The 27,086-nt window shown below is 43.4% G+C and overlaps 1 protein-coding gene and 1 long non-coding RNA gene across 6 annotated transcripts in view; both read right to left on the reverse strand.

The window, feature by feature from the left end:
• shot (dystonin-like protein short stop) overlaps window positions 1–18,816 on the reverse strand; it is a 240,444-nt gene extending 221,628 nt beyond the window's left edge. For 2 of the 5 annotated variants that reach the window (XM_086988312.1, XM_086988310.1), the window contains exon 1: window positions 16,938–18,816. In XM_086988312.1, coding sequence (XP_086844438.1) covers window positions 16,938–17,046 — 109 coding nt within the window. In that variant the 5' untranslated portion in view covers window positions 17,047–18,816. The remainder of the gene's footprint in view (window positions 1–16,937) is intronic. The other 3 variants (XM_086988319.1, XM_086988313.1, XM_086988318.1) reach the window with 2 other exon arrangements.
• Window positions 18,817–23,407: 4,591 nt separating this feature from the next.
• On the reverse strand, window positions 23,408–24,578 carry LOC147756216 (uncharacterized). Its single transcript, XR_015327279.1, has 2 exons — window positions 24,142–24,578; window positions 23,408–23,881 (listed from the first exon to the last, which is right to left on the reverse strand). It is a non-coding gene; the product is annotated as an uncharacterized LOC147756216 (long non-coding RNA).
• Between the last annotated feature and the right edge of the window lie 2,508 nt (window positions 24,579–27,086).

Here is a 27,086-nt window from a genome sequence, read left to right on the forward strand (position 1 = left end):
AATATGCTGCAATCTCTGAAACGTTACTTCAGCGAGATAACTTTCTTACAATATGCGTTTCTCGATGTTGAAGTTGAATGTAATATGTAAGTACATGCTGCGGGTGTAAGTTAATGGAATAAACAATATTTTGTCGATTAACAAACGTTTCGGAAGTCCCGAAGTGTTTATTGGTCCAATCCGAATCGTATGTATATTGAGCTAGAATAACGTTTACTCCGCTGTAGTCCCTAAGCACTTAGACCCATACAAGCGTCAGTGACTTCACGCATACACCGCAACGGAGACAGATTATCCTATGAGCATGTTATGTTGACTAAGCATTACTAATAGGCATCTAAACTGAGAAGTGCTTGTTTCCCTAGGAGCGGCTTTCGACAGTGGCAAGGTTCAGGCCCGCTGCGTCACAGATACTAGGTTTCTGCTATAATATAAAGTAAAACATCCCAGCGTATCGTGCCGTCATCGGGCGGATGTTGTTGACAATTTTTCGTCCACGTGTTGCCCTAGGCTCATGCTACGATCGACGCTGCCGCTCCGTTGGGGTGCCATTGTCGCGCGAGTGTTTAACGCCCAGCGATCAGCTGAGCTCCTTTTGCTGATGTTGCAGACCTGCAAAACTTTTGTTGGCGTTGATGTTGATGAACTGTTCTAGGCCACTTGAAGCTTGCGTTGCGTTGCGTTGCGTCGCGTCGCGTCGCTCTTGCCGGATGCACAACAGCGCAGCGACTAACAAGTACATAACTTTCAAGCACGCGTCGTGCATTCGATCGGTATAACGTGCCATATCATAGGTCATAATGCATTTACAATCTGATTCAGTTCACTGGTATGGATGTGTTGCCTGTAGAGATTGACTCTTCTGTAAGGACTACAATAAATGACCAACGTGTAGCAGTCGAAAGCATTTAAATACAATAGAAACAGTCATTTTTGCTGCTGAAGTCTTTAGGTCGAAAATGATAACTTGCATCTTTGCTTTAGGCGGATCTAACTTCTGCTCACTTTTTAATACATAACTGTAAAATGTCCTGCTTTGTACATTTTTGAGTAGTACTACGTTAAGCCTGCGAAATTTAAATAAATCGACTAATAAAGTGAGCATGCTAACTCTAACTAACCTCCCATAATAGCGATGGTATCGTGGTTGGGTCATCAATATAGGTGACAGCCCAGAGCGCCATAGAGTGACTTTGCGTCGGGTGACAACAGCTGTGCATAACCTAGTCGGCGTTTGGCCAACAGCTCCAATGGGTGCTCCGGTAATTTCGGGTACACGTTGAGGGCCGCGGGCGGCAGACGGTTAGAAAAACAGCACTCGATCTGCGCTTGAGTATTCATGTACAGCTTTGAACTCATAGGCCACTCTTCGAGCGAGGCTGCCTCTCAACATATACACTGTGGGCGTGGCTGGGTCACTGTCAAGGTCCTAGCCATAACGGGCCCTCCAAATGTCCAAAACAACCCAGGTCCGATGCTATGAGCTGCCTCTGCTCAATGTATGTAGCCTGTGCTTTCATATGGCATAGCAGTTCTTCAGCAATATTATTACCTATGCAGCTTAGGTGAACAACGGTACTTAAATTGGTAAGTGTGTCTGGCTGGAGATATACGTATGTGGTTGACGTGGGCCGGGGGAAGCTCTCATTGGGACGGCTATGCTACATTCATTTTTGACAACATAGCTAGTCTAATTTAGAGGACCGAAAAAATTAGATCTACGCAAGTGCTCTGCTTGCGGCCAGTCTTGCTTGTTCAGACCTCAACACCATGCTTTGGATGTCTTTTTTTGGCTCGGTAGCAGGTAGTTGTAACCGGCAGCGGGCTCAATTCTGCGACTATACAGCGTGCTAACTTGAAACCACTTAGAAAACGAAACTTTTCGTTTTGAAACTGGGAGTTTAAGTTTGCTTAATTGTCCAATGTGGTTATGGCGATTAAGGCAATAGAAACGATGTGCGGTCTAGGAAATACCCGGTCAATTTTAGATATATATCTATATAGTTCGTTCACCGAAACTACCTGCAAGACAAAAAAAAAACACATAACATGTTCTTACATCGACTGCGTTGGCCACTAAACATACGAGCTAATGCTTTGTTCCTTGAATTATATGGAAAACATGCTTCCTTACACGCCTTACCTTGCGTCATATGCAACGGTCAACCTCGAATCATTAAGGTATAAAATTAGAACCTGAAGTTTCTATTATATTTTCAACTTTCTTCTTCTGGAGTAGATTTTCACTAGTTAGTACCCCCCGAACGAATTTCTTTCTAAGAAAACTTTAATGTGTGTACACCATTTTATTAATTTGTGATTGCTTGACTCAAGCTTCTCTTTGACACTTTATCTTTATTTAAATCGTTCTCCAATTCAATAAACGACGAGTTTTGATACGTTTTAAAGTTACATTGCCACAATGGGGCCACGGTAACCGTAGCACGCGATGACTGTGACTCGAAACGATCGATATGGCGGGGTCAATCGTTCTATAATGGCACGTAATCCAATAATACCGAGAGCGATTCTTAGATATCAATCTTTACGCGAAGTGTCCAGTTCCTTCGGCGCCGTTGGGTACACTATTTACAACAAGTTATGGAAGGCTATATATATATATATATGTATACTGATGCTTAAATAGCAAGCCTCTGGCGGAAGGTTACACACAAATGCAGATCACATTGTAACTTCATAAGTTCCAATTACACATTTTGAGATACGTTTATTCTCTTTCATGTAACTTTATTCATTTGAATACTGCACGTGAAGATTTGTTATTATCTTCAATATTATTGAATATTACTATGCTCTTGACACAGTAGAAAAACACAATATTTTACTTTTTATTTAGAAAGCCAACAGCCTAAATTGTCCAGTAGGTTGAAACAGTCATATTTTGATATCGTTTCTTCAATGAAACTTTGAGTTGTCCGACTGGACAGCTCATCGTCCACTGAACCCTTTGAAATAGAGGACACAATACCACCTGTAGTAAACAATGCTAACGATATCTGTTAACCAGATACGCATCTAAGTATGTCTGCAAATCTCAGCCGTATGTCATCGATAACTGTAGAATGGGCAGAATTAAGAAGAAACCTCTAATAGATACAAATTGTTATCACTGTCTGACACCATCGATTGCACACGGTGGCTAATGTGTATCTTCATTAAGAGATTTCAGCTTCATTAAGCGTATTTCAAAATAGCATCTGAATCCAAATTGACGTAAACACAGACGTACTTCACTTACAGGACCACACATCTGATCGCACAGCTATCAACGAGACTTATCGATGATTTTATCTTCTGATCGTTGATCGTCTTCGGCTTAATTCAGTTAGCTAATCGTTATTTCGTCTAGCCATTGTAACCGCTGTCGCTATAAATATTATTCTGAGTTGACTTTTTTTTGTTTTCCTCATCCAACAGGTTGACACCGACTACTCGGCGACTCGTCACGCCATTATGAACTCCTCACATCTCTTATTCTGAATACTGCCATCTATGGGTCCAGTGAAGGACCGTAAAAAAGTTTTGGATAAGCCATAATTCATGAGAGAAGTTAAGATCGCGCCAACGGAGTCTTATTGGGCCGGCTACCGCCGGTGGTTGCTAGCGAAAGTCGTCACCAGCGTTTGGGTCGCTCGTGCTAACGCGACGTCGGAGGAAGCCGAAAAGCAAGTATAGCTAGGGACGATAATGGCCGCGTCCATAGAGCTAAAGTTGATGCTTAAACGACGATCATAATGACGTCAAAGTGAGGTATAGTCAACGAAAGTGTCCGCTCCGGCGACCGCAGAAGCGACATGAGCGCCGGCGTAAGATACTAAAATTGCCATGAAAACTTTTGTGAACGAAACGGCTTCCGTTTTTTTACGAGGTGCCAACGAAGTACAATCAACAATCGTAGCCAGCCGACTTGGATAGTAAATTTTCAGGTTATCGTTACCGTTACAACAATCAACATCAATCACGAGGTAATTAGGTTTTGCATTGTCCTGCATTGCTAGCGGTTTACGTGGGTGACTTACGCGTTCGGATCCCGATACGACTAGCAGTATGGAAATATTTCTAAATCTCGTGACGGCAATCTCGCTTATTTGAACGACGTACGCTCTGGTCCGTACTTCACACCCTATTAGCTTAGTTCACATACATGTTCTCATGACGCTTAACTGACCCCTATATACAGTTTAAAATATATCCATTTCTCTTCAAGCCACTATGCTTTTACCATTGCTCATAACCCAGTAACGGTTACGTGTCGTGTGACATGGACATGTTAGTCAGCGACTGTCGGCCCCAGTCTCTGACGATCCCCCTAGCGCAATGCAGCTCAAGCCGACCGCTCTACGAACGCCTTTGCTCTAACATCAATAAGTCATCGAGCATGTAACTATGATTGACGGCTGTTCGACCGTAACCAGCTTTGACGTAACTCCAAAGCTGGTCTTCAACCATCAGTCTTAGGACAGAAGAATTAGTGGAAGGTGTTAGCACTGCTGGGTGCAGCAATGGCAGCAGAATAGCAGTCCCGCAGCGCCCATTACTGATTCGTGGTAAGTAAGAATCAGGGGGCGGAAAAGAAGCGGGGAGCTCGGATGCAGCTTAACTTGCCCGAGGCTGGTCTGTGCAGAGATTGATTGGCTACTGGAGAACGAGTGCTGTTACGGTTATGAAACGGAGTTTTGTTTTTTTCTTTGTGTACATATAGAAATAACACACGCAAGTGTACGGATAGCGAGTAACTGGCAAATCGTGTCATCGTTGCGACATTGATTTAATACGTTCGATAGTATTCGAACTAATAATATATGATTTACAATGTAATCGTTTACGCTTCTCTTCGTCATCGATCATAGGAGCCGCTTGAAGTAACCAGTCATATGTATTTGGAATGATCGGAACGGAAGTTCGGGCCAACCTCCGTTATTGCACTGATACAATGCGTACGGTATATGTGATGTTGAATAAATTAGTGCTTAGGTCTAGGCTCCAGTTTGAGGTTAGGATCAATCAACCTTGCGAGACTGAAACAACGAAAGGCGATAGATGGCCAAAACACACAGTTAGGCAGGCTAAACCTAACGGAGTAATACGTTCGTTCCCCATCTAACCACGGTGACGGTGGTGGCCTACCAGGGGTCTTGAACGAAGAATCGTCTCGGAAGGACATCGGCCCAATTTACATTAAATTTGATATTAAGCCCGGAACTCTTTGGCAATTATGTAACTAGGCGGCGGAGCCCAATGAAAAATCTGCGTGTCCTACGTATTACACCAAAAATGAGCTTGCAGCTTTTTGACTGAGTTCTTGATTCATCTCAACGGTTAGCGTAGTGTATTAGCGTTAAGAATGTATCAAATGAAACACCGATGTCTTATTTAGTGTGGCCTTCCATTGTCCTTCTTATGCTCGTTATTTGCCAGAACGTAGATGCACTGGGTACAGGGGCCGATTTCAAGATTACTATACCATTCCTATAAACGATGATGCGACAGGGTATCATGGTATCCTACCAACTCTACATTAGCTACAAAAGCCGTTCCTTCTCTCGGTAAAAAATATGGACTTATTTCAATTCATTCATTAATGCATCACAGTCAATGTAACAGGAGCAAAAAACTATGAAAATAAGAAGTAATCTCTGTTTCTGATGTTGTAAACAAATTGTATTTGACGGTATTGGAAACAGTCGTACTATGCCTTTTCAGGGTTTGTACAAAAACAGAACGCACAAAGGTAAACGCTCGTATTATACGGTTTTGTTTGATAATATTCCTAGCATAAAGTATACATTGCGAATTTTAGCTATACGGTAGATGATCCGTCACGGACCAGAGGTTGATTTTCCTTTACGAGTAGGCCGAGCTGGCTGTATAAATCGTTTCTAATTACCGCCCAGTGACCGCCTTCCACTTAATTGTAGAAGGGTAGATGCTGCCGCTGCTTCTGTTACGTTTACAGCCCAGAACTATTATTAAAGATATTATTAATAATATTTTTATTCTTTATCATTCATCGATTAACTTGAATGTCGATTGTACTATCAAACTTAGCTGACATACCGATTGTAAATAGATACGCATGAGGTATAACTAAATATCAATTCCTATATATATATATATATATATATATATAGGAATTGATATTTTTCTCTTCGTGACGAAGCGTACTCAGCCCAACATAACCATGAAGTGTGTAGCTCAACTCAGGGTCCACCCGCGTCGTCTGCAGCGAAACTGCCTGGTGGAAACTGTGCTCTCCCGAGAGAACGCGAGACTTCACAGATATATAGTGAAGCATGTGTGGCAACCCATAGGGTACAGTGGATGATTAGCAGGCCCTCACTCACCTCAGCAACCCTACAACAACTAGCTGAGTTTGTTGGCAAAGGATGCTGATATAGGAACGGGAGTGGTGTCGATAAATGTTTGGGAAATGGGAAATATTCTTCCTGTTGCTACTAGCGACTGTCCACTATCTCCGTCACTTTAGCTAAATGGGTTTGGGGAACAGCGCCCACGCGGACCAACTCTAGCTTAGCTCTAACCTAAAAGAACAGCCTCAGGTAAAACTTCATGAGTCATGGCTGACGAGAGGAGGTTCCATTATGTTGAGGACGGGTACAATCGGAGGAGATCAAACTCCAGCAACTATTGTATTACGCTCGCAATAGAGGGACACCATACTGGTTCTATCATGTAACGCTAGTTCTACTACGTGGAACTGAATCAGAACTCGTTGCACTAACTCGGTTTTCATGTGCGATTGTTGTATCTTCACGCCATCTATAGTGCGTGGAACGCTGTAGACGAATGGGCGGCACTGATAGATTTTTCGAGACCTGGTAGGATTGCCTTGCAGTGCGGAACTGAACCATCGTCAGGTAGATTACAACCTAGTATACTTTGTATCAAAATGCGACGTATCAGCCGTTTGGAACGTCTGCTTGTTGTATTGAGCTTATATTATGTAACTTGACAAATTTCATCATGCAGGCTGGAACTTTTATCGTATTGACTTAACGCGTGCCCAAACTCACAATAGATATAACGCCACCGTATATTTGTCCTGCGCGACGATATTTAGTCAGTCATTATGTTAAAAAGTCAATGTTCAGCTCGACTTTTTCAAAAGATACAGGGAGCCAAGTCCAAACGTTCGCTAACGAATAACACTATCGTAGTAGTTGCGAACGTAGATAAATCGCATAGTTACATGTGTAGTTTATACGCTATGGTTGCACTCTAGGCCAATATGTACCTATGAAGTTCATCAATACGAGTAAAGACTATTGCCATTCATTCTTAGAAGAAAGAACTATTCGCTGTGTTCGGCCTAGGTTGTGGCTAGCTGAGGTTGATTGAAACAGTGCTTATTGGATCCAAATGACCCAGCACAAGCTAACCCAGTCGGCCCACGAGGAGAGGGGCTAGGTTTATAAACGTCTTTGACTCCATCTGGGTTGTTCCTCGTCTGCGTCTCTGAAAGGATCCGCAGAGAGTTGCTGAATAGGAGAAGGGCGATGATCGGCTAGTGGCCGGCATCAACACAAAAACCCAGCAATAACAACACTTAATCAGTCAATGCGCCCTCGCCAACCAGAAAACGTACCGTTAGTCAGCGTCAGCTCAGTGAGTCTAACACTAGCCACTAGCCATGCGCAGCTAAATTGTCTCCTGCTGTTGTATCAACTGTACAAATAATCTCAGTCTGTGCATGTATGAATACGATCGCAGTAGACCTTGTTCAGTATCACTGTCGTTTTAGTCCACCGTCCACTATCGTAGTTCGCGTAGCTGGTACAGCGTAGACGGCATGGAACGAGTCTCGTCAAGGAAACATGCGGATACTCAACACGAGTGTTGATGCCACATAGAAAACTCCATAGCGCATGACTAAGCTATCAGGAAGCCTGGCACTGGCGTCGCTCTCTACTCGTTCTTCCACTTCGTGTCCCTTTCCAATACGGTCCCCCTTCAAGCAGTAGACGCGGACCAGCGTATTCCGCGATTTTCATAAGGCCAAATCTGTCGTACTTGATCGTTAATTCGACTCAGGTATCCTATCAAAAAACGAAATGCATCAGTGATAGGTTCATATTGCTATGCCATTATACGTTTAACGATTGTAGAGATGCAGACGCCGCGTAAAAAAACATCTAACGATAAGCGACATCTAGGCCAGACGATCCATGCAGGTTACGTTCAACAAAAAGTATTTTCCAATCCGATTTGTGTATTTTTTTTTAAAGTTAACATTGCTATTGTTCACTTGCATGACAACAGTGGGCAATTTTGAAGCGGCGCCTTGTTCATGGTGGGGCTTTCTTCAACTATTGCAATATAGTAATTCACAAGGAAGATTAGAGTAGGCTGCACGTCGGCCACAGACGCATTCGTGACCATCGGCACACATTGTCTTCTTAGACCGGCTTTATCTGTCTAATATACACGCGTGGTATAAAAAGGTTAGCGCCAAAATTTACCCGGAAGTACCTGACCTAGGTTTTCTACTCCACACACAAAATGATTTTGTCGCAGAGTAACTAAGATCCGATCTATTACGCGACGCGTACGAAAGCCCTTCCCTCTGCTACCGCGACCAGTTCTATGTTGAAGTTGTTTTGGGCAGAATTCGTTCCCGAAAAATCCACGCACTATCGGGTATAGCTCACATCTTTCTTACGACATTGAAGGTATAGCCAACGGTATATTTTACACGAACCGAGACCGATGCATATGTAATTGAACGACAGAGTTTCAATGTATACAATGTCGCTCAGCGTCTGCAGAGTCGCTCAGCAGCAATTACGGTTCGGAAACGTTGCGCGACGCTTCGCTCAGTCACACCCAAAATAGTCGTAGTTGTTGTTTTGAAAAAAAACATACGATGGCCAGCGAAACCGTTGACGCTGTCTCGCTATTTGTGGGATTAATCGCAGGTTACTAGTTGCCACAAGGAGTCGTTCAGGCTGGCTCTCCTCAGAAACGTTTTGTCTTCAACATACAACGTATCAGATGTGTAGCTTGTATAAATATCCCGACGCAAAACCCGAGGGCTATTTATTAACGCCGAAACGAATAAGTGTTTTATATTTGTTTGTCATTGTGAAATAGCATAGAAGTAAACCTAAAAACAATATCTAAAGTGAACTTCATTTAACTCAAGGTTAATTTATTGGTTCAATTAATTATCTTGTAAAAAAAATCTATAGGGGCAAATGAACATTACTTATTCCCGAGGATACCTAGGAAAATATCTGTATCATTTTCCGTCTCCTGAACGATTAGCGTCTTGTTATTGTTTCTTGCAGTGTGCTTCAGTAAACGAGTCCACTTTATTACTGCATTTATCGGCTACCCGGTGGCGTCTATGTTTTGTCCAGCTTATCTCGGCCGATTGTAGCGTCTGCATCGTCGTGAGCTGCAATTGTCCTCCTATAGTTTTCTCGTTTCATTTTTGTAATCCTGCTGGACGCGCACTAAAGATTCATTGACATTTAGCGAGAGACGTGCACGATACATGCGAGAACGAACGACCTCTGGCTATTTCTTCTACGCCTTATTGTCTCATGTACTAGCCTGCTATTGTCACCGCTATATTTAGATAGGGAGACGTGAGTCTTTCCGTTTGTCCTAGTGCCCACTTTCGTTGTCCCAGAGAACAACAGTTTTCCAGTTTAGAGAACATTATTTCATAACAACCCACTATGTCCTTGAATGTTTCCGTTGGACACTCAGTTGTGCTTTACTTCTTCGAAGTAGTTGCTTTAATTGTCGCGAAGATTGTAACTATTTGTTGTAATAATGAGGTCCAAATTGAAACGTTGGCCCGTCTGTGCTCGCCATCTATTAAGCGATGAGTCACTTGCACCGATCACTACTAAATATGAAGTTCAATTATTCCACAGTTATTCTTGTCGCTATGAGACACATAACTGCCGCTGGCCAGTCGCGTCAAGGCTTTACCGCAGGATTCACGCTAGGCCATTAGACCTGTCTATGGGTCTCTAAGCGGTTACCACCGGTTTTCTCATTGTCTGGTGCTACCGTTGGCCTGAGCGAGCGTCGGCCGTCAACGGTGACTGCCTACTAGTCAGGCAACTACAACACAGACCACGTACGGATACAAAGGTAATTAAAGGCCTGGCTACGCGCGGGTGCCAAAAACATGAACTTCCATATACTATTAGTACGTTATGTGTTTGGTCCAATAGCAGCTGAAGGGACCTAATATAATAAATTGTAATAAAAGTTGGCCACCAACGACTTTTCTCGTGGTAGACTAACCGTCCGGCTGACAGTCAGAGAGGGGGAGTCGCCTAAACCCGCCAGACATCAATTCAGCCCGTAGATGATCTAGTTTGGCTGGTACACAGATATTTAGGCGGATTTATACTAAGCGGGAGTAAAGCCAATCGATGCTCTACCGACAAGCGCGCATTGACTTAGCAAGCTTGTCGCCGATATGATGACAAATATACATAACTGAATACAATTATGAGATTTTTGCATTTTAACATGACGCCAACAAGTAAGAGTCTAACATGTGTGTCAGTAATATATAAGTATTAATCACGGTCAAATACATACCAGAAAGTGCTTCGGGTTTCTGTCAAAAGAAGTAGAAAACGTTCAATCAACGTTCGGTTTGTTACTGATGCCCATTGACTCACTTTTGTTTTGCTAACAATCGTCCGCATTCGTTCTCTAACGCCGCCATAGACACTGCCGGCGAAACTTCAGTCACTTCAGTTGTAGATAGATCTCGATTTCTTCTATTTTCTATATGTTACATAGACAGATTCGATTGCGCGAGGCACTTACTGTCCGATGTGTGTGATCATGTAAAGATCACGCTGAGCTATTCGCTTTAGTGACGGCTGTGACGATTCGGGTCGAGCTTAAAATCGCAGCCGACGTCTTCGTTGGTGTTAGTGTGACAAGGTGGCATTTTACCGTGCCACACGTAACGACCACAGCAAAGAGTTCTTGATTCGGTTTCTGGGACCTGTCCCTGCAACGGCCAATCGGCCCATTCTATCGATGACGGAATCCCTTTTCCCATTCGCTGGCTACCTCCCTCAACAGAAGAATAGACCGAATAGAGCTATTTTTCTTGCCCTCTTTTTCCAAATCATCAAAGACACCGGATGAGGTAAACGGCACTCGTGGAGCACTTGCTCTTCGGCTGACGCCTATTGCCTCTGTAGTCGCCATTTCGCAATGCCGTTGCTGTCGATTCTACAAGACAGTCTGGTCTCACGCTCCCGATCGCTAGAAGACCAGCCGAGGGCTCCTTCTTCCATATGACGGTGCTGGTAAAGGGACGACGGATGAGCGGACGCACGGACGAGCGAATGCTACCAACTCAAATGGTCAACACTTGAACCAACGGCGTCGATCGCCAGAGGAAAACGAATGGCAGAATGGTGACAGAATGAGGCAGTGCATCAATCGGAGAAGGCTGCCGCTGCCATTACGCCGAAGTTGAGACTGGCATAGGGGCGACGCTAGAGTTAATTCGCTCGTTCATTCCGATAGCTGGTCACCGGTGAGTACCATAATCGAAGTAGTAGTCATTTACTTGTGGACTGATTGATTTGTTTTCTATCTGCTCTTTGATGGCCACTTCATCCACCATCCATGCATTTTTTTCCTAATAAGTATCTTGTCAGTACTTTTAGTATCGTTGCCCTTCAGGTTGAGTTGTTAGCCCGTTGTTCTCTGATAGCCACTTGAAAGGATACGCCAGCGAACATAGGCCCTGGGAGGGCCGAATGGGGCAAGTGAGTGAGTCGGACTCTAGCAAACTACACGAAAGCGGAACAGAGTACAAGAAGTTCCTGCTAGCAGTGAACGGCGCTTCGGTGGTGGCCTCACTGGACTGCTCGCCCTTCTCCAATCCACATTAACATGAAAATAACAGGCGATATTTGTACTGGTTGTAAAAGATAGAAGCGTAGCAGTGGCTCTCGTTCGGCGCGGTAACTATTAGGCAACAGCTTCACAAGCGACTATGAATATCACTAGCAGCAAACTCACACAATTGTTCAGGGTTATGTAACTGTCATCGCTATATATTACTATGCGACAACGACTTTGCGCCATAAAATATCCCGGGTCTGCACAAGACGCTCGGTTCGATGGTGTATAGTTGGTAGATTTCAGAAATATGGTTGAAGCGGGATGAATAGGTGAAGCGTACCTTAACCTTCGTTTGAGTATGTCAGCAAGTTCAATAGCTAATTCTGATAGTTGTTGAAAGTTATTAGTCAGTCCGAGGGCTCTACGTCGCTATTTCGTTCGATCGAATAGGACGAACGACAAAAGTGCCGTGTGCAGGAGACTAAAAATAGCCTTTGTCCAGCTCTGGTAGAATGCCACCGATCCTTATCTTTTAGTTTATGTGATATAGAACAGTATAATTCAGAATAAACTAAAATATACTATTCCGATAGCAGTTATATATCTTTCTAGATATATTACCTTCCTGCAGTAAGTGGTGGTATACATTTCCCCGACGTGGCGCAATGGAATAGGTTTATCTACCTTTGGACTACATACTATTGTATTGAACGAAATAAAGACAGACGAAGAGCAGGTAGAAATAACAGACAAAATATCATTAGTATAACAGGTGTTTCAGCTAGATTATATGTGTCGTATTCGTACGTTCTGAGATCACAAAGACACCTATAGGGTTCTTCCTATTTCACTCATCTTTAACACAGCGTTGCGTCAGTGCACCTGGGGCCTGATCGTCAGCTTTGCTAAGGGTTCCTGAGTGTGAGTCCAAAGCTACGGGTCGCGCCGCCGGTCGGCAGCATACAGGCAGTCGCAGCGAATGGCGTCATCGCACGATAGCATAGACAGATAATCTCTTCGCCGTCGTCGCGCATCTGTGCCACCTCCTTTGCGCTGCCGGTTCTCCATTCCCGTACAACTTGTCTCGTGTCATACATAGACCTCGTGCTGGAGAAACCGCCGGACCCCTCGCGTACTACGTCCGTTCAGTTTAGCCTCCGATTTTTTGGTTCCGAATTGAGGCCGCAGGCGGCCTGCGTTTCGATAGATTAAGGAGACAACAATCGGCCGTTTATACGGTCCTTCTCGTCACTACTGTGACAACAATCCATTGAACGGACCGATTGGTCGAAGCTGACTGATATCGTCGTTAATTAATAGGTGCTAGATAAGGACTGTGCCAGAGCGTTTTGCCGATTCATATTTTACGTCTATCGATACCTAAGCTACTCTACTTGATCGTTCTAATTATATCGCTTGTGTTATGCTAACGTGGTAATATGATTTGATATGGATAAATAGCTCTGCTATAGGCCGCCGTTGCGACTGCTTCTGTTCCAATTAGGGGCATGGAAGAGGGACAGACGCTTCGAATACGGGAGACAACGAGAATGCAACGACTTGACAAAAATTGCCATAACGGTAACGTTACAATAACAGAATTGTGCTGGCATACATTTTAACGTCACGTAAATACCGCACTTTACCGTACGCGTAATACGTCTATATATACACCCTCTGTGAGTGTGCGTACGACCTGACCATGTGGCGAATAAAGCGGCCAACAGAAGCAAATAAAGATTGATTTATTAAGTTAACCGTTTTGCCTAGAAGCAAAAGTAAACTCGCACTAAACAACTTACTATTGTGCGTCGGCGTAGCAACTTAGACAGTTGAACTTCGAACTAACAAAAACAGAAGTCGCTAGTTGAAAGCCTGTTATCGACGTGTTTTACATAAAACAGGCAGCTTTGAGAAAAGATGTTATTGTATGGGGACTGGAGTGTAGTAACAACTTCTTTTTATCTGCCTGCAATGTCGTATCTCACCGTGGCAACGACTTTCGGCAACGATCATTGGTTCTGAGCTTATGACTGCGGTTATACATTATTAGTATCTCTGGAATTGTTTTTACTGTAAATTATTCACTTTGGTTTTAAATGAGGTCTAACTAAACGGTGTAATTTTACAAGAAGCTAAAACCATCCTGGGCGCGTTCTCAAGCCTCACAGTCTACAGGCCAAAATACCTATTAAACACTCCTCAGACCAAACACTTAAATCATTAGTAAGTTTCTAGTAATTCCTGCTTCCAACAAGCAGTGCACTGAACCGAGGCTGTTCAATTCAGGACCAATAAAAGGAGCTTTGAATGGCCTACTCTCTTTTTCCTACTAAAGAGAAATTTTCGGTGTAATGCATACTGCAGTAGCCAAGCCAAAAATCGGTTTTCCATCTCGCATCAATATGGCATTTCCTAATAACTTCAATAAGCCATAAGATAACAAACGCTAGTCTTCAGCGTGAGTCGGTCCCACAATTTTACGCAATTCTCGCAGTTTTCGTTGTTTCGGGCGACGATTCTTGTGCCTTTTGTCGATAGATGTCCGATTATGATTGTCCTGACCATTTTCACTTGCACCATTATCTAATAGAGAAACAGCTCGGTAGCCGTCTCTTCAAAGACCCTAATCTTGTGCTATTTCATCACCGGATATAGCTTAGCAGCAGCAGCAGCAGCAGCAGCGTTATATCTTCGAAATCAATCTGTCTGATACCGTACATCAATAACCGTTAAAAAGACATAAATAAATCTTCGGCCGAGACGAAGAAACGTGTTGCTGGAGCGGAAAAACTACAGACAGACAAAAAAAAAACACATCTTCGCCGTTTGGTGTGTGTTCCTGGTAGGTTTGATACTAGTCAACAGACAAGGTTATAGGAGGACAGATTAGGTGTGCATGACTTTTAATGCAAGAAGGTCATTTATCCTTTTACCTAACAGCTCTGTTCCTCCTGTGCCTCGTCCTTCCAGATCTACATATGTATATGACTATATGACACACACTAAGCAGCTTACATCGTAACAGTGATGCCCACTGAGCTTAGTAAGTCAACAACAGCCAGCCAAGTCTCTATTATTGCTTAACAAGATGAAACTGTATTCGTTCTTATCAGGTTAGATGCAGCCTGTCGTCATATCTCGACGGGCATGCATCTTCTCTAGAGCGGAAGATTTGTCGTAGGCTATATGTTGTTTGCGCGCTACTTCTATGGAATACATTAGATCTACAGATCCTGACGCTCAAGACAAGATTAGCGCATTGCCTTTCTCTAACTTATAACCCCGCAGTCCTGCAACGAATTTCTTTCCTATCGCTATAGGAAAACACGACCACTGAGCACTCTACGTTAATTCTACACGTGAACTACACGTGTCTAACAGCGGTATCTAGAGCTAAACAGAAGTGCACTTGGTATTTAATAACCCAGACGGTATTCTGTTCAATTCGCGGCTGACAGAACGCTTATCGACCCCGCCGGTCGCTGTCTCTTGTTTGTAACAGCTCTGACCTTGCAGCAGTTACGTTACCGCCGCCGTCGCCGCTGCCCGGTTCTCTATGGGACTGTGCCCGCTGGCAAACACGATATCACCAACAGTAGAATTTGAGCCGTCATAGGAGAACGTTAACTATTCTGTACTTGGACCCATTCACCTGTCCTCTCCGCACAACAGATTTAGAAAACCGACGCCATGTTCGTGATCCAAACTGAAGGCGAAAGCCGCCAGCCAGTAAATGAACGTACTAGAAGTTCTAATAATGTTTGCAGGCGTGCGGCAGGTCTTCGAACGAACACAATATTCATCTATCACTAATTGCGCCCCGGGCCACCGTCACAAACCTAACAGGCCGTAACCGATACCTATTGACCTGGTTAGTTTATCGGCACTAACAACATTCGTTCTCTGCTAAATGCTGCAACTTTTTCTATTATGCATAGAAGTCCATTACAAGGCACTCTAATAGAATTGTATCTTTGTACTAGTAGCAACAGTAGTTGAAGTTGCTGAAGTCCGAGCAATCCACTTACTGAGGTACTATTAGCGTGATCGCGTGTCGTTTCCTCGCTTGAGTGGCGGATGACAATGGCCAACGAGTCAATGATGTCGTAGCCTTTGTGTTCAGAGGCCAGTGCATCCTATAGAAAAAGACTGGCGTGGTTCTCTGCTTCTTCTCCGCAGAATTCTACTTCGACTCACTTGTTTTGTCCTAGCTGAGTGCGCGATCGCTAGCGAGGCTGGCGGCAAACGGACAAGTTGACAAGCTCAAACGGCCTTAGAACTGGGGCCGTAACCGGCCAGCGAACGGTCATGGTCGACAAATAACATACGGACAACTTGGACTGCTACTATTGGCGCTACAGGCTTACTTTGCCTATAAGTGATGTCGAGTTGTCAGTCGAATGAACGCCAGAGGAAGTTTGGAAGAAATAACACTAACAACATCAGCCGGAAAGCAGCTGTTACCCAGCTTTTGTGGATGGTCAAGTGAATAAGCGCGATGACGGATGGCTCTCTCTGGGTAAACTGCCGATTCCGTATGGTTCTCACGAGAAGATGGGAAAAAAACTACACACCGATAATCTTGTGTGCGTATGGGCTAAATACTGTACTAGTACATTTTGTGTAAGTTGTTAAGGTGATGGGGGTTTCGAAGTGCAGGGCACTGGGCGTATATACCACTGGTGACGGTACTTATTTTGTTTTGGTCGTCGTCATGCGCAGACAGCTCTGCATAAATCACACGGGAACGTTGGGCTGAAGCTAACACATACGAAACTATTGTCGTTGCTCGCACCGTCGTTTCAAGCGAAAATAACCATCCTTTCGAACACGTGGTTTTCCAAGCGAATACACAGGCGTGCCTATATTAGCTTCTACTGAAAGCAGGCCATTAGTCTCCAATAAAACTTTTTTTTTTTTATTAATACCTCAACTTAGGCAATGGAAATAACTTATTCGAATAATCCATAAAGTTGATTGCTCCTCTTTTTTTCCGCCGTGGGTACGAAATATTTATACTCTTTTCTATCCTTCAGAATGATAGTACCTACCTGCAATCTTTAGGACCGCGCGATCCGCCGGATCCAGTTGGAGTATGCTGAGAGGCTTGTCCTTCATCCATTCGGCGAGGTCTGCACTGCCGATTCCGATGAGGTCCATTGAGAGATATTCCTCTTTGTGAAATTCGGCTAATCGTCGATAGGGTGCCGCCGGTTGTGAGCTGCTCCTCCGTAGCGGGCCTTGTGGGAGGTGACGGTGATCGGCCGACGGCGCTCGAGCACGTCCTCGGCCTCGACCGCGCGTAGCCGACAAAACCTGTGGGTCGATGACGAGGCATTCTGTCCAACTGCGGCGACTTGTACGAAGGCCACCATCAACCGTTAGCCCTGTAACCCGGACCACGCCGGGGGGCTTAGCGCCCCCCGGAGCACCCTGAGGAAACACGGTGCGGCCGTGCGGGGCGCCCTTTCACGACAAAGACGACGTGTTGCCGCGTCTTACTAAATAAACACACGTCCGAATAGGGGATTAATTCCCCCGAAACGTCACCAGCAACAATACGGCCGACCTATTACTGTATTAATGGCTACAAGGGAATGGTAGCTGTGAGAGGTGGCAACAGTGACGATTTTCCAATGATGGTGTCCTCCCATTGAAGTCACTGCGTGGTTATCCATCAGGAATCGGAGTGAGGGGAAATATTAGCAACACAAAGGGCACAGATTCGCAAGAACTGTGGTATCTTCACTTAACCGGGCGATGTATAACTGTAGATAATCCGCTGTTGGTCGGCTATAGCAGTTCAATTAATAATTTTTGTAAAGAACGTTTCTATTTTTTTTTTTTTCTTGCTCCCCTGCTATTCACAACTCTGTTATCCAATTAGGGCAGCTGAATAAATTTATTCGAGCTCTAATTTTAACTTTGGCTTCGGTTTCAACGAACGACACAAAATCCACGTGTAGACGTATAAATGAAACAGGAAACAGAACACAGTAATGAGCACCCCGCTTTTCCCTTCGTTGTTTTCCTTCTCGGCGGCTATATAGACACACACTGCGAGTCGAGGCTCTGCTTTGCTTAGCACTGCAGGCAATAGAGAACCTCCAGGCCCAACACACGAGGTCTCGTTCTCAAACCCTTGCACGCCGTGGAGGGGGCCGAGTTGCTGGTGGCTATTTCCGAACAACAGTACAGGCGCCCCGTCGTCGGCGCGACACACTTCGCTCACTCGATTTTTTTAATTCTGTTGTCGTATTATTGCTAGAACCAAGACTTATATGTGCACAGCTTCTTAAAAGCTCTGCATTCCCTTTCTCTGCGTATTACACATTCAACAAGATACCTTCTCATTTTATCGATATTTCGACACTTTGATACATAATGACCATCAGCGTGACCCGGTCCCTGAGAGCGGTGACCCTCGTTTGATGCTTGTACTCGTAGACCTCAATTTAATCCGAGCGATTCAGTCGACGCCGTCGGAACCGTGTATCGACAACTTACAGCGCGTATAGTTAATGTTCCTTTAAGGTTTTCATTGGCTAGATAAGAGCCTTTGTACGCTCCTGGTTCGTCGTCTCGCAGCGCAACTGCTGGCTTGATTCGCTGTTTGCTATTGGCGGCTGCTGCTGCGTTGTGTTCACGCAGCAGCAATGGGAGCGGCGGAAACCACGCACGCTCTAGATTTGTCGGTGGTTAGCGTTGGCCACGCCAATAAAAGATTGCTTGCTATCGATGCAACACTGCCTTACACCGGTTGTTAGGTATCCGCTATACAGCTGCGTAAACAACCCAAAGACTCACAGGTTTCGGATGTTCACAAGGAGCTCGGACTCCCTAGCTAGTGCGGGGAGTAACAAACTCTTGCACTAGGCGCTGTTCAGAGTGACTGTTCCCTCCCGGCCGAAACCATCCCTGGTCGTGCGCCTGCTTGTCCCCGTCCAGAGCGCCGCCGCCGCTGCTGCCTCTGCCGTAGCGGCCGTTGTTGTGTGGCGGGGTGGAGGGCAGACGGAGAGGAAGGGAGGCTCACGAGAGGGGAGCGCTCAAGCCCTCGCTCACTTGGTCCTTCTGTGCTGTTCGTAGCATTGGCAAGAGACGCAGTTGTCATACATTCACCGCTACGATTTGTTGCTGGAGCAAAAGCATCAGCGCCAGCAGGCGGCAGACAAATGCTTTTTCCCCCATCAAAAGCTCAAGCTTCGATTGGTAGTGCTGCTAATATTACTCTGACAATAGCACACACCACAGCGCTGCTGTACAGCCTGCACCGTGCCTACAGGCATGAACGATGCGCAGCTGAACGAAAAAGCTAGCGAAGCGTGCGCTGCGCCTGGCGGCCCGAATTCTACTAACAACGGAACTTCTATGGTGCTTCTGTTATCGCTGGCCACCGGTGTTCGATCCGCGACCGCTGTTGTTACTTCGAAGCGGTCGGACAACGCACATCTAACTTGCGCGGGTAGTTTCCATACGAACGAGAAATAGGGGGCAACACGATAGCGGGGCGGTTGACAGGCAGACAACCTGAGTCAGCCCGCTCATCGCTGACTATGCGAATGACCCCATATCGCCTTTTCTTCCTCCATTCCACCCCAACCTTTCTCTATTTCAGCTGAATGCTCCGCAACTGGCGGCAGTTGGATGACTGGTTCTCCAACAGATTCGAATGGCGAAAATCATTTGTCCCGCCAGCTAAGTGAGGCAAGGGATAGTAACAGATCTGGGCAACAAAAGGGAAGGTATGGGTAACTGCCAGAGTAGTCGGAATAGCTAATAAATCAGACTTGGATTCTACGTATGAATAGGACATAGATCGGGGAACCGGTCGGTGGTGGGTGCAAGGTTCTAGAAAAAGGAATTTTGGCCCTCTTCCTTCTCCCTGTCGTCCTCCGCTATTACTAGTTCAGACACATACTTCATCTCGGTCCTACTTCATTTAGGAGTACCTTGAGCTGCAGTAGTGATAAACAGCTATCGGTGTTAATAGGCGCAGCGTGCGAGAGAACTGCGTAGGCCGTGCAAGCCTAAGTACAAATACAGCGACGTACGAAAGTATAGAGCGCTTTTTTTTTCTTTTTGGCTTCTTCTTTCTTTTCTTGGCTAGGGATGCGAGCCATGCGAGAACGCACGTAAGAACTTTTCGACCTAATGACAGCAGATCTATAGCAAACGTTTCGTCTACCGAGAAGCGCGCCATCGGCCAAACGAGCACAGTCTGACAGTTGAAAGAAAGCCCTCATAGCGCGATGAATTCAATAGATTGCGGCCGCAATGAGTCTAACCCATTGGCGGAATTGTGATATTGGACTATGTGAATGGTAGCGATAATCGACAATATGCTTGGAACTGGGCACTTACTCAATGAAACAATGGCTAAAGTCAACTTTAATACGTTTCTCAAGCTAGAAGTCACTGAAAGGGGGGGGTGGGAGGGGTTGAAGGGGCATATCCTCTTAATCACTGCAATGCATAATGGATTCACCATGCTAGGAAATGCGCAGGTCTTATTTAGGTAAAACTACAAAATTTTGCTATTCCACTTTAAGTTTTGAGCTTAAGGTATCGTTAATTTAGTTAAGTGCTAATTTTTTTTACCTTAATGCAGGACAACGTGAACCATAATATGTAGATTAAAAGTCATGCCGAAACAATACGAAGTCAAATTTCTGCATAGGATTTAATGGCATTGCTGCGCATCATTCGCACAGTAAAGATAAGCAATGCTTCGTAACAATATAGATCAGGTTATAATAGTAATTATAATTGTTATTATTATTATTATTATATACCGTGTCAATTTTAGACTTATCTTGCACCCGACATATGGCATCAACGGTAACAGGTATATTAGGCATCTGAGCCAATAACCTTTAGGAGCTTTTCATGAAAGCTCTTTCCACACTGTCGTGTAGCAGAAGCTAGCTAGGTCCGGCCCTCTTCACCCTAATTGGACACGAATTCAGTGTCTTGCTGAGTGCGTGAAAATAAATTTTCCATTGACCGTTTGCTATGTGAAGTACGGATGTAAACAAAATGTTACATTGCGTTGTTCTTGGGGTCAAAAAATTCTTAGTCTACAAAAAAACTAGGGACTGAGCAGATTTCAGCTATAATTGAATATTACCGATGTTCTTTCATTTTTAGTACCGTTCATAAACGTCTGGTAAACGGTGAGTTGACCTCCCGGTACGAACCTTAACTAACCACTCAATTCGATTGAGCTATGCAGAGAAAAAACCACGTTTCTTAATCGAGACTGTCGATTTGCCGCCATGTTTATCTTTATGCGCAGATCTATCCTAAACCGAGTTGGTCTCTATTCGTTGAATGGTTAATTTGCTCTCTTCAAAACCCGATCCTTTGAATTTGCGTTATTTATGGGCCACCAACAGCGCCATCTAAACTAGCCTACGCCGCAAGGGTTCAAGTATATAACACAGATAACCTTAGTCACTAACGTTTGTACTGCAACAAGACCTGCGCAAATAAGATAAAACTAGCAATTCATTTGGTAGTGCCTGTATAATTTGATAAAATTCAACTTTGCGCTTAGCTCGTTTGTGATGTATTTTGTTTCAATATATTTTTATAGTACAGTTCCATGCTTTCTTTCAGAGTTAGCGATCACGACCGATGCGCTAATTCTGTTCCTCCGACGTGGCACGACATGTCAAGTTCCGATCGATTCCTTAGCAAAACACCTAGCTTTCATCAGATTTAGAACAAGATCTAATGGGCATTGGCGGTCGCTGATCGAATCTGTTATCAGGACTTTAGCGTTTGTTGGCCTTCGTCACATGTTGTCATAACATATGTTTACACATATTAAACCTAAATGCTTTATATGATAAGCTTCAGTTGACGTATCAACTCTGGCCCTGGGACATCGCTAAAAATTACATTTTTTTTAAAGTTTTTTTTTTTGTTGGCTTATAGATACCCAAAGACAAATATTATATACATCTCGATTGCCGTTTTCATCTCGTTTCTGGCGTGTCATCAAGTAATATTATATTACAGTGTAATAATTTAAGTTATTGTTGGCCTGGATTTTGACCTAAATTATGAAGGAAACACCACGTAGAAAAGAATTCCTCACACCCGGATCATGGATATTTACGTAAAATCTACGAAGAAAAAAAAAAAAAAAGAAGAAAAAATTATATACAACTAACCACCAGCAAAAACGGCTTTATCTGTATATTATTGGACCAAGATTATACAATGTGGATAATTGCTGGTCGTTTTTCGTTGGCAAAATGTTGTTTTTTTTTTATCAGTTCTTGCTGATCAATGCTTGCGATGATGCGATCACTAATCTTCAAAAAGTGCCTATTTGAGGGGTAGAATGATACGATTAGTGATTTGATCAACTTCTTTGTAGTCGTAGAGGCAGCAGGATGTGGCGTCCATCTGCCGTTTTCGCTACAGCTGCTTCCGAGAAACTTACTGCCCGACAATGATATAATTTGCGCCGACACCTCAATGCCATTATCGATCACACCAACTGTTCTTCAAATGAGGCTATGCTCCTCGTCATTTTTATCACAGGGTTGACCCAGAGATTATTAGATCTATACCTTTTCCAACAAAAGATCCCCGAAGACATCTATCTGTGCTGTTCTGGAGAAGAGGATTGGTTTTGCTAGCATCCGCACCGGTTAATGAATTATCTTTGAACTATATTGGCCTAAGCAATCAGCAGTATTAAGTTTTCAAATGGCCAAGACCTTGGTAGTTTGGTTTGTTAAGCAAACTACTAAGCTCTAGGTCAACGTCTAGGTGCTGATAGGGTAATTGAGCAACAAGTGATGCATATATAACGTTTTTGCTTGGATAACAGGATCTATTTTGAAACACAACCCCCTCACGTGAAACGTCATGGTAGATTTTCGAAGCCTGAACTTCGTTGCGTGTTCAAATCGAAGCTTAGACAACGAACGTCCTACCGAATTCGAAACCGAATTTCGACCTAGGTTATCGCTAGTTTTCGTCGGCACAAACAATAGCTCCCTATGTAGATCCTCAAAAATATTCAGCGGTCATTTTGTCGTGAAGCGATATTATATAAGGAAAAAAAAAAAAAGTAACACTAAAATGTTGCCTAACCCAGCTTCTATAACCTATTCATAAACATCTAAGACGGGTTCGGACAGAAAAACGTCGACATTCCATAGTCAGAGGTATAAGAGCAATAGCAAAACAATCGCTAACTACTCGTCTTCTAAAAATGCCAGAGCTTGATGGATCCATACTATCTCAATGACTAATGCTGCTTAAAAATATTATGTGCAGGAAATTCAGTTGCCCTACGCGGTCAGGTACGTGTGCCTGATACTGGCGAACCCTGGGCGTCAGATTGAAGCTATCCAGATTGTGTATCATTCGTATGGAGGACGGTTCGCTAAACTATCGCTATCACTATCGCGGCATCTTTGGAAGATGATTTTTCTAAATTAAGATTTATTTTAGTTAACTATTAAATAATAGACAATAACTTAATTGAAAACAGGTTACGATAGAGGGCCTTCATTGGCGTTCTGTAATGTTCACCATAGCATTCAGCAAATATCTCACAATATCTAGAAATATCAATACTAGACAATAGGCTTTTACTACGTGAGTAAAGCACGCACAATGTATTATACGCATCGTAATACCAAATAGTTGTACCAGAGCTGAGTTTGTGCAGCTCCGTCGTGGTTTAGCAATATCTATTATTTGTCTAACTATTTTAGTTGTCGTATAATACCTAATTATTGAAGGATCATCTGGTTCGTTGATGTAACCATTACGTCCTACGTTCATGAAAAGTAGGTACGCTCGTCGCGTCCTTACTTATATCATACGTTGTAACGAGTCGCAGTTGTAGCACCTTATTCCCGGCCATCCACGATGCCAATAGGGTCCGTTCATTCGATAAGCTTTGTCTTAAAGTCCGAGAAACATATTCCAGTAATCACTCGGTGGCGATCGCCGTACTTTTCAGCAACTACAAAAGTTTTTATGCCATATTGTTATCCATTATGCTTTAAGTCAAGGCGCGGTTAAAAAAAAAGGCTCCGCTAAAACGAATAGAAATATTCCACCGTTAAAATTAGCTGGCTTAATTATATAATTAGCCAATTAAGTTTACCAATCCATGGTCATAATCACTGAGATACTCGCAAAGCCGACAGAGCTGCCACACAATGTTAACACGTATATACGAAACTTATATGGTACTTTTTCTTATGAAACCAGTCAAATTACCAAAGGTCCAAGCGTTTAACATGGTCGATACAATGATCGTTCAGCCGATAGTTTCATAAACATTACGTTGGATCTACTCTCAAGTTCCCGATCGGTCGTTCTGCACCGATCGACGACCACAAACGCAATATCCTTACACGCGTCGTAATCGCGCATCTTTGAGGAAACATTGTCCAACAAATACATTGCCGGAGGTCCACGCGCACGTACAGGCGACGTTCTGCTACCCGTGTCATGTAGCGATATGACATCTCCGATCTATGGCAGCAACACATCGATTTCGCTACTTTTTTCAGCGGCGATCTATCTTCATACATCTTTGCTAATCCATGAATATGCGTCACCTGAAAATTCAGCGTGTGTTCACTACTGATTTGTTTAGCATAGGGGATTTAGGACCGCGTTAACAGAGAAATTATGGAGGAATGGATTTTCGTATTAACTGAAATAAAGGACGGAATAAATCACATTTTCTCTGAGTTGCAAAATGGTCACGCAATGCTTACAATTCTTTCAGTTGTGTTAGCTTCAAGTTAGAACTTGGACAACTTGAAGTTCATCGCACGGCGTTTCGCATTTGCGTTCTGTAGTACTTATGGTAAATTTGACAAACAATATTCGGTTTTATTCCTTTCGAACAAACCTAAGTTGAATGCAAGTGGACTTTTGCTAAAGTGTTTTATTTTAACTTCTCTACAAAAGGTGTCGTACGAAGGAGACTGTTTCCAGCCAATTCATAGATACATACAAATAATTAAACTATTGTAGATTACGTTAAATTGACTTTATCACTGATCCTCGTTAAATGGACACGTTTGTGCTGCATCGCAAAGATCGTGAGTGAGCAGTCGCTTCTATCCGTTCATTCCCGTGTCTTAAAGATACAATACAATATTATAGGTGCGACGCTGCCGACTTTTATACCACGTAAGGCTTAGCTGGAATAATCCCTGAACTCAGTCTGCCAATTTAGAAAGAATACACTTTTCAATATATCGAATCCAAACTGTACAAGCAGAGTACCGCTTAAGATCAGCCGAGCCCGTTGAAGTAACGTAGCCGTTTGAGGTATTGCTTCCCCGTTCGACTTCGTGCTGGACTCCGGCGCCCTAAATTCTGCCCTTTTTATATAACAAATACTCGTGTATTGTTTTCTTCAAGTTTATAGCAGAAAATCCTCTAATATTATAACCAGCTTTGATACCAAATAGCCATGTAGAGATCGTGTTTGTGTCTGATGCGCGAAGTTATTATTATCAAGTTCTCGACATAACATAGATCGTTATTAGGCGATGCCTATCTTTTTGTGGTTGGAATTACAAACTACTCAATGCAGCTTTCTGCATGTTTGGAGTTAGAACAGCGGTCTTTTTGTCGTAATGGAGGCTAACAAGGTTTCGTTGATTCGGCGTCGCCTTGTGGAAGCAGCTTGTCGTCCTAAGCTGGTGACCCAGTTCGGTATCCCTAGGCCTTGCCGCGGCCAGAGGTCACGATAACGGCACGCGGCATCGTTCAAAGGTAACTCAATAGTTTTACTATAGTGGCGTATTAAGCAAACAGTCGTGATAAGTCGACACGGTCAGCTATAACCAGTGTCGGCATTTCCTCGAATTTCGATGCACTTCCCTTTGATCAAAATTACACTCAAGGCAAAAAGCAACTATCCAGGATTTATCGAGAAGTCGTCTAGAAAGCTATTCTCAACATGGTCCTTAAAAAGGCCATTGGAACCTTTTTATTTGCTCTGCTATGTGCAGCAAGAGGATTAGAGCTCGAGGAATGGCATGGATAAACAGGGGTGAATGAACTGAGCGTCTTATGAATATAGACTGTGCTCATTGCATTGGGTGTTGCTGGTAATAGAACAACGAATAATAGGGCATCTATAAAAATGGTTTGTTTATACCCCAGTCTATAAAAAAAAGCGAAAGCCACTTCAATACCAAAATCTACCTCACCTGTAGAAGTTTGAATCTGTGTTGTAGAGATATATAATATGACTGAGAAATCTTCCAGTTTGACCTTGCAGCCTGCCACAGATTTGCTCTTGGGATCAGACGTCTTCTTCAGGATAACTTTTCAAAGTTGGTCAGACACATTAGGCGACAAACCGGAAATCCGCGACAATGGTATCGTAGTAATCCCGGTGAGGGCTACAGAAAAGTGTTAAGACGCAATTCTGAAACTGCTGAAATGGCGACGGATATTGTCTTCCTCATCATCCCGATATTGAAGTAATTTCTCCGCTCGTTGAACGGGCTCAGTAGGATGACTGTTGTAAAGAAGAACATATTACCGTCATCTCTACAAGATCATTGCAAACGATCAAGCCTTAATGATGCCCTGCTCTATTGCGACGCGATACAAGGAGTTAAAGCACATTATATTATAACAATAGTAATTACTGTTATAGAAGGTATATAATACTAATAACTATCATTGTGATTAGACTAAGTTATAGTTTTTTAGAATTGTTGTTAAAACAAGGACGAGCCATTTAATAACACTTTGCCTTAAGTAATTATAGAAGCTACGTTTGTACAGCTAAAGAACTAATTGTACGTGGTTGAAACATATGCACCAGCTCTGTACGTACAGATAGCCATGTGGAAGCTGACATCTTACCATTGTCTGTAATATACCACCGCTAACACACACATATATATAGATATAAAATAAAAAGTTTATAGCTATATATATATATATATATATATATATATATATATATATATATATATATATAGCTTTATGTTGTTTGTATTCAGAGTGGCCTGTTTTTTATTTCTTCGTGGCCTTTGAAATTTCCCTCCGCCTCTACTTTGACTTAAATACGTTTCCTGAAGTGACAAGAATGCCTGAAGGACAGAAATCAATAAGGAAGCTCGAGAACAATTGGTATAACCTATTGCAAGAAAGATTTATTGTTGTCTAAAATGGCTTGGCCG

This window comes from Varroa destructor, unplaced genomic scaffold (assembly GCF_002443255.2).
Source record: "Varroa destructor unplaced genomic scaffold, Vdes_3.0 BEIS01000004.1, whole genome shotgun sequence".
Classification (NCBI taxonomy): Eukaryota; Metazoa; Arthropoda; class Arachnida; order Mesostigmata; family Varroidae; genus Varroa; species Varroa destructor.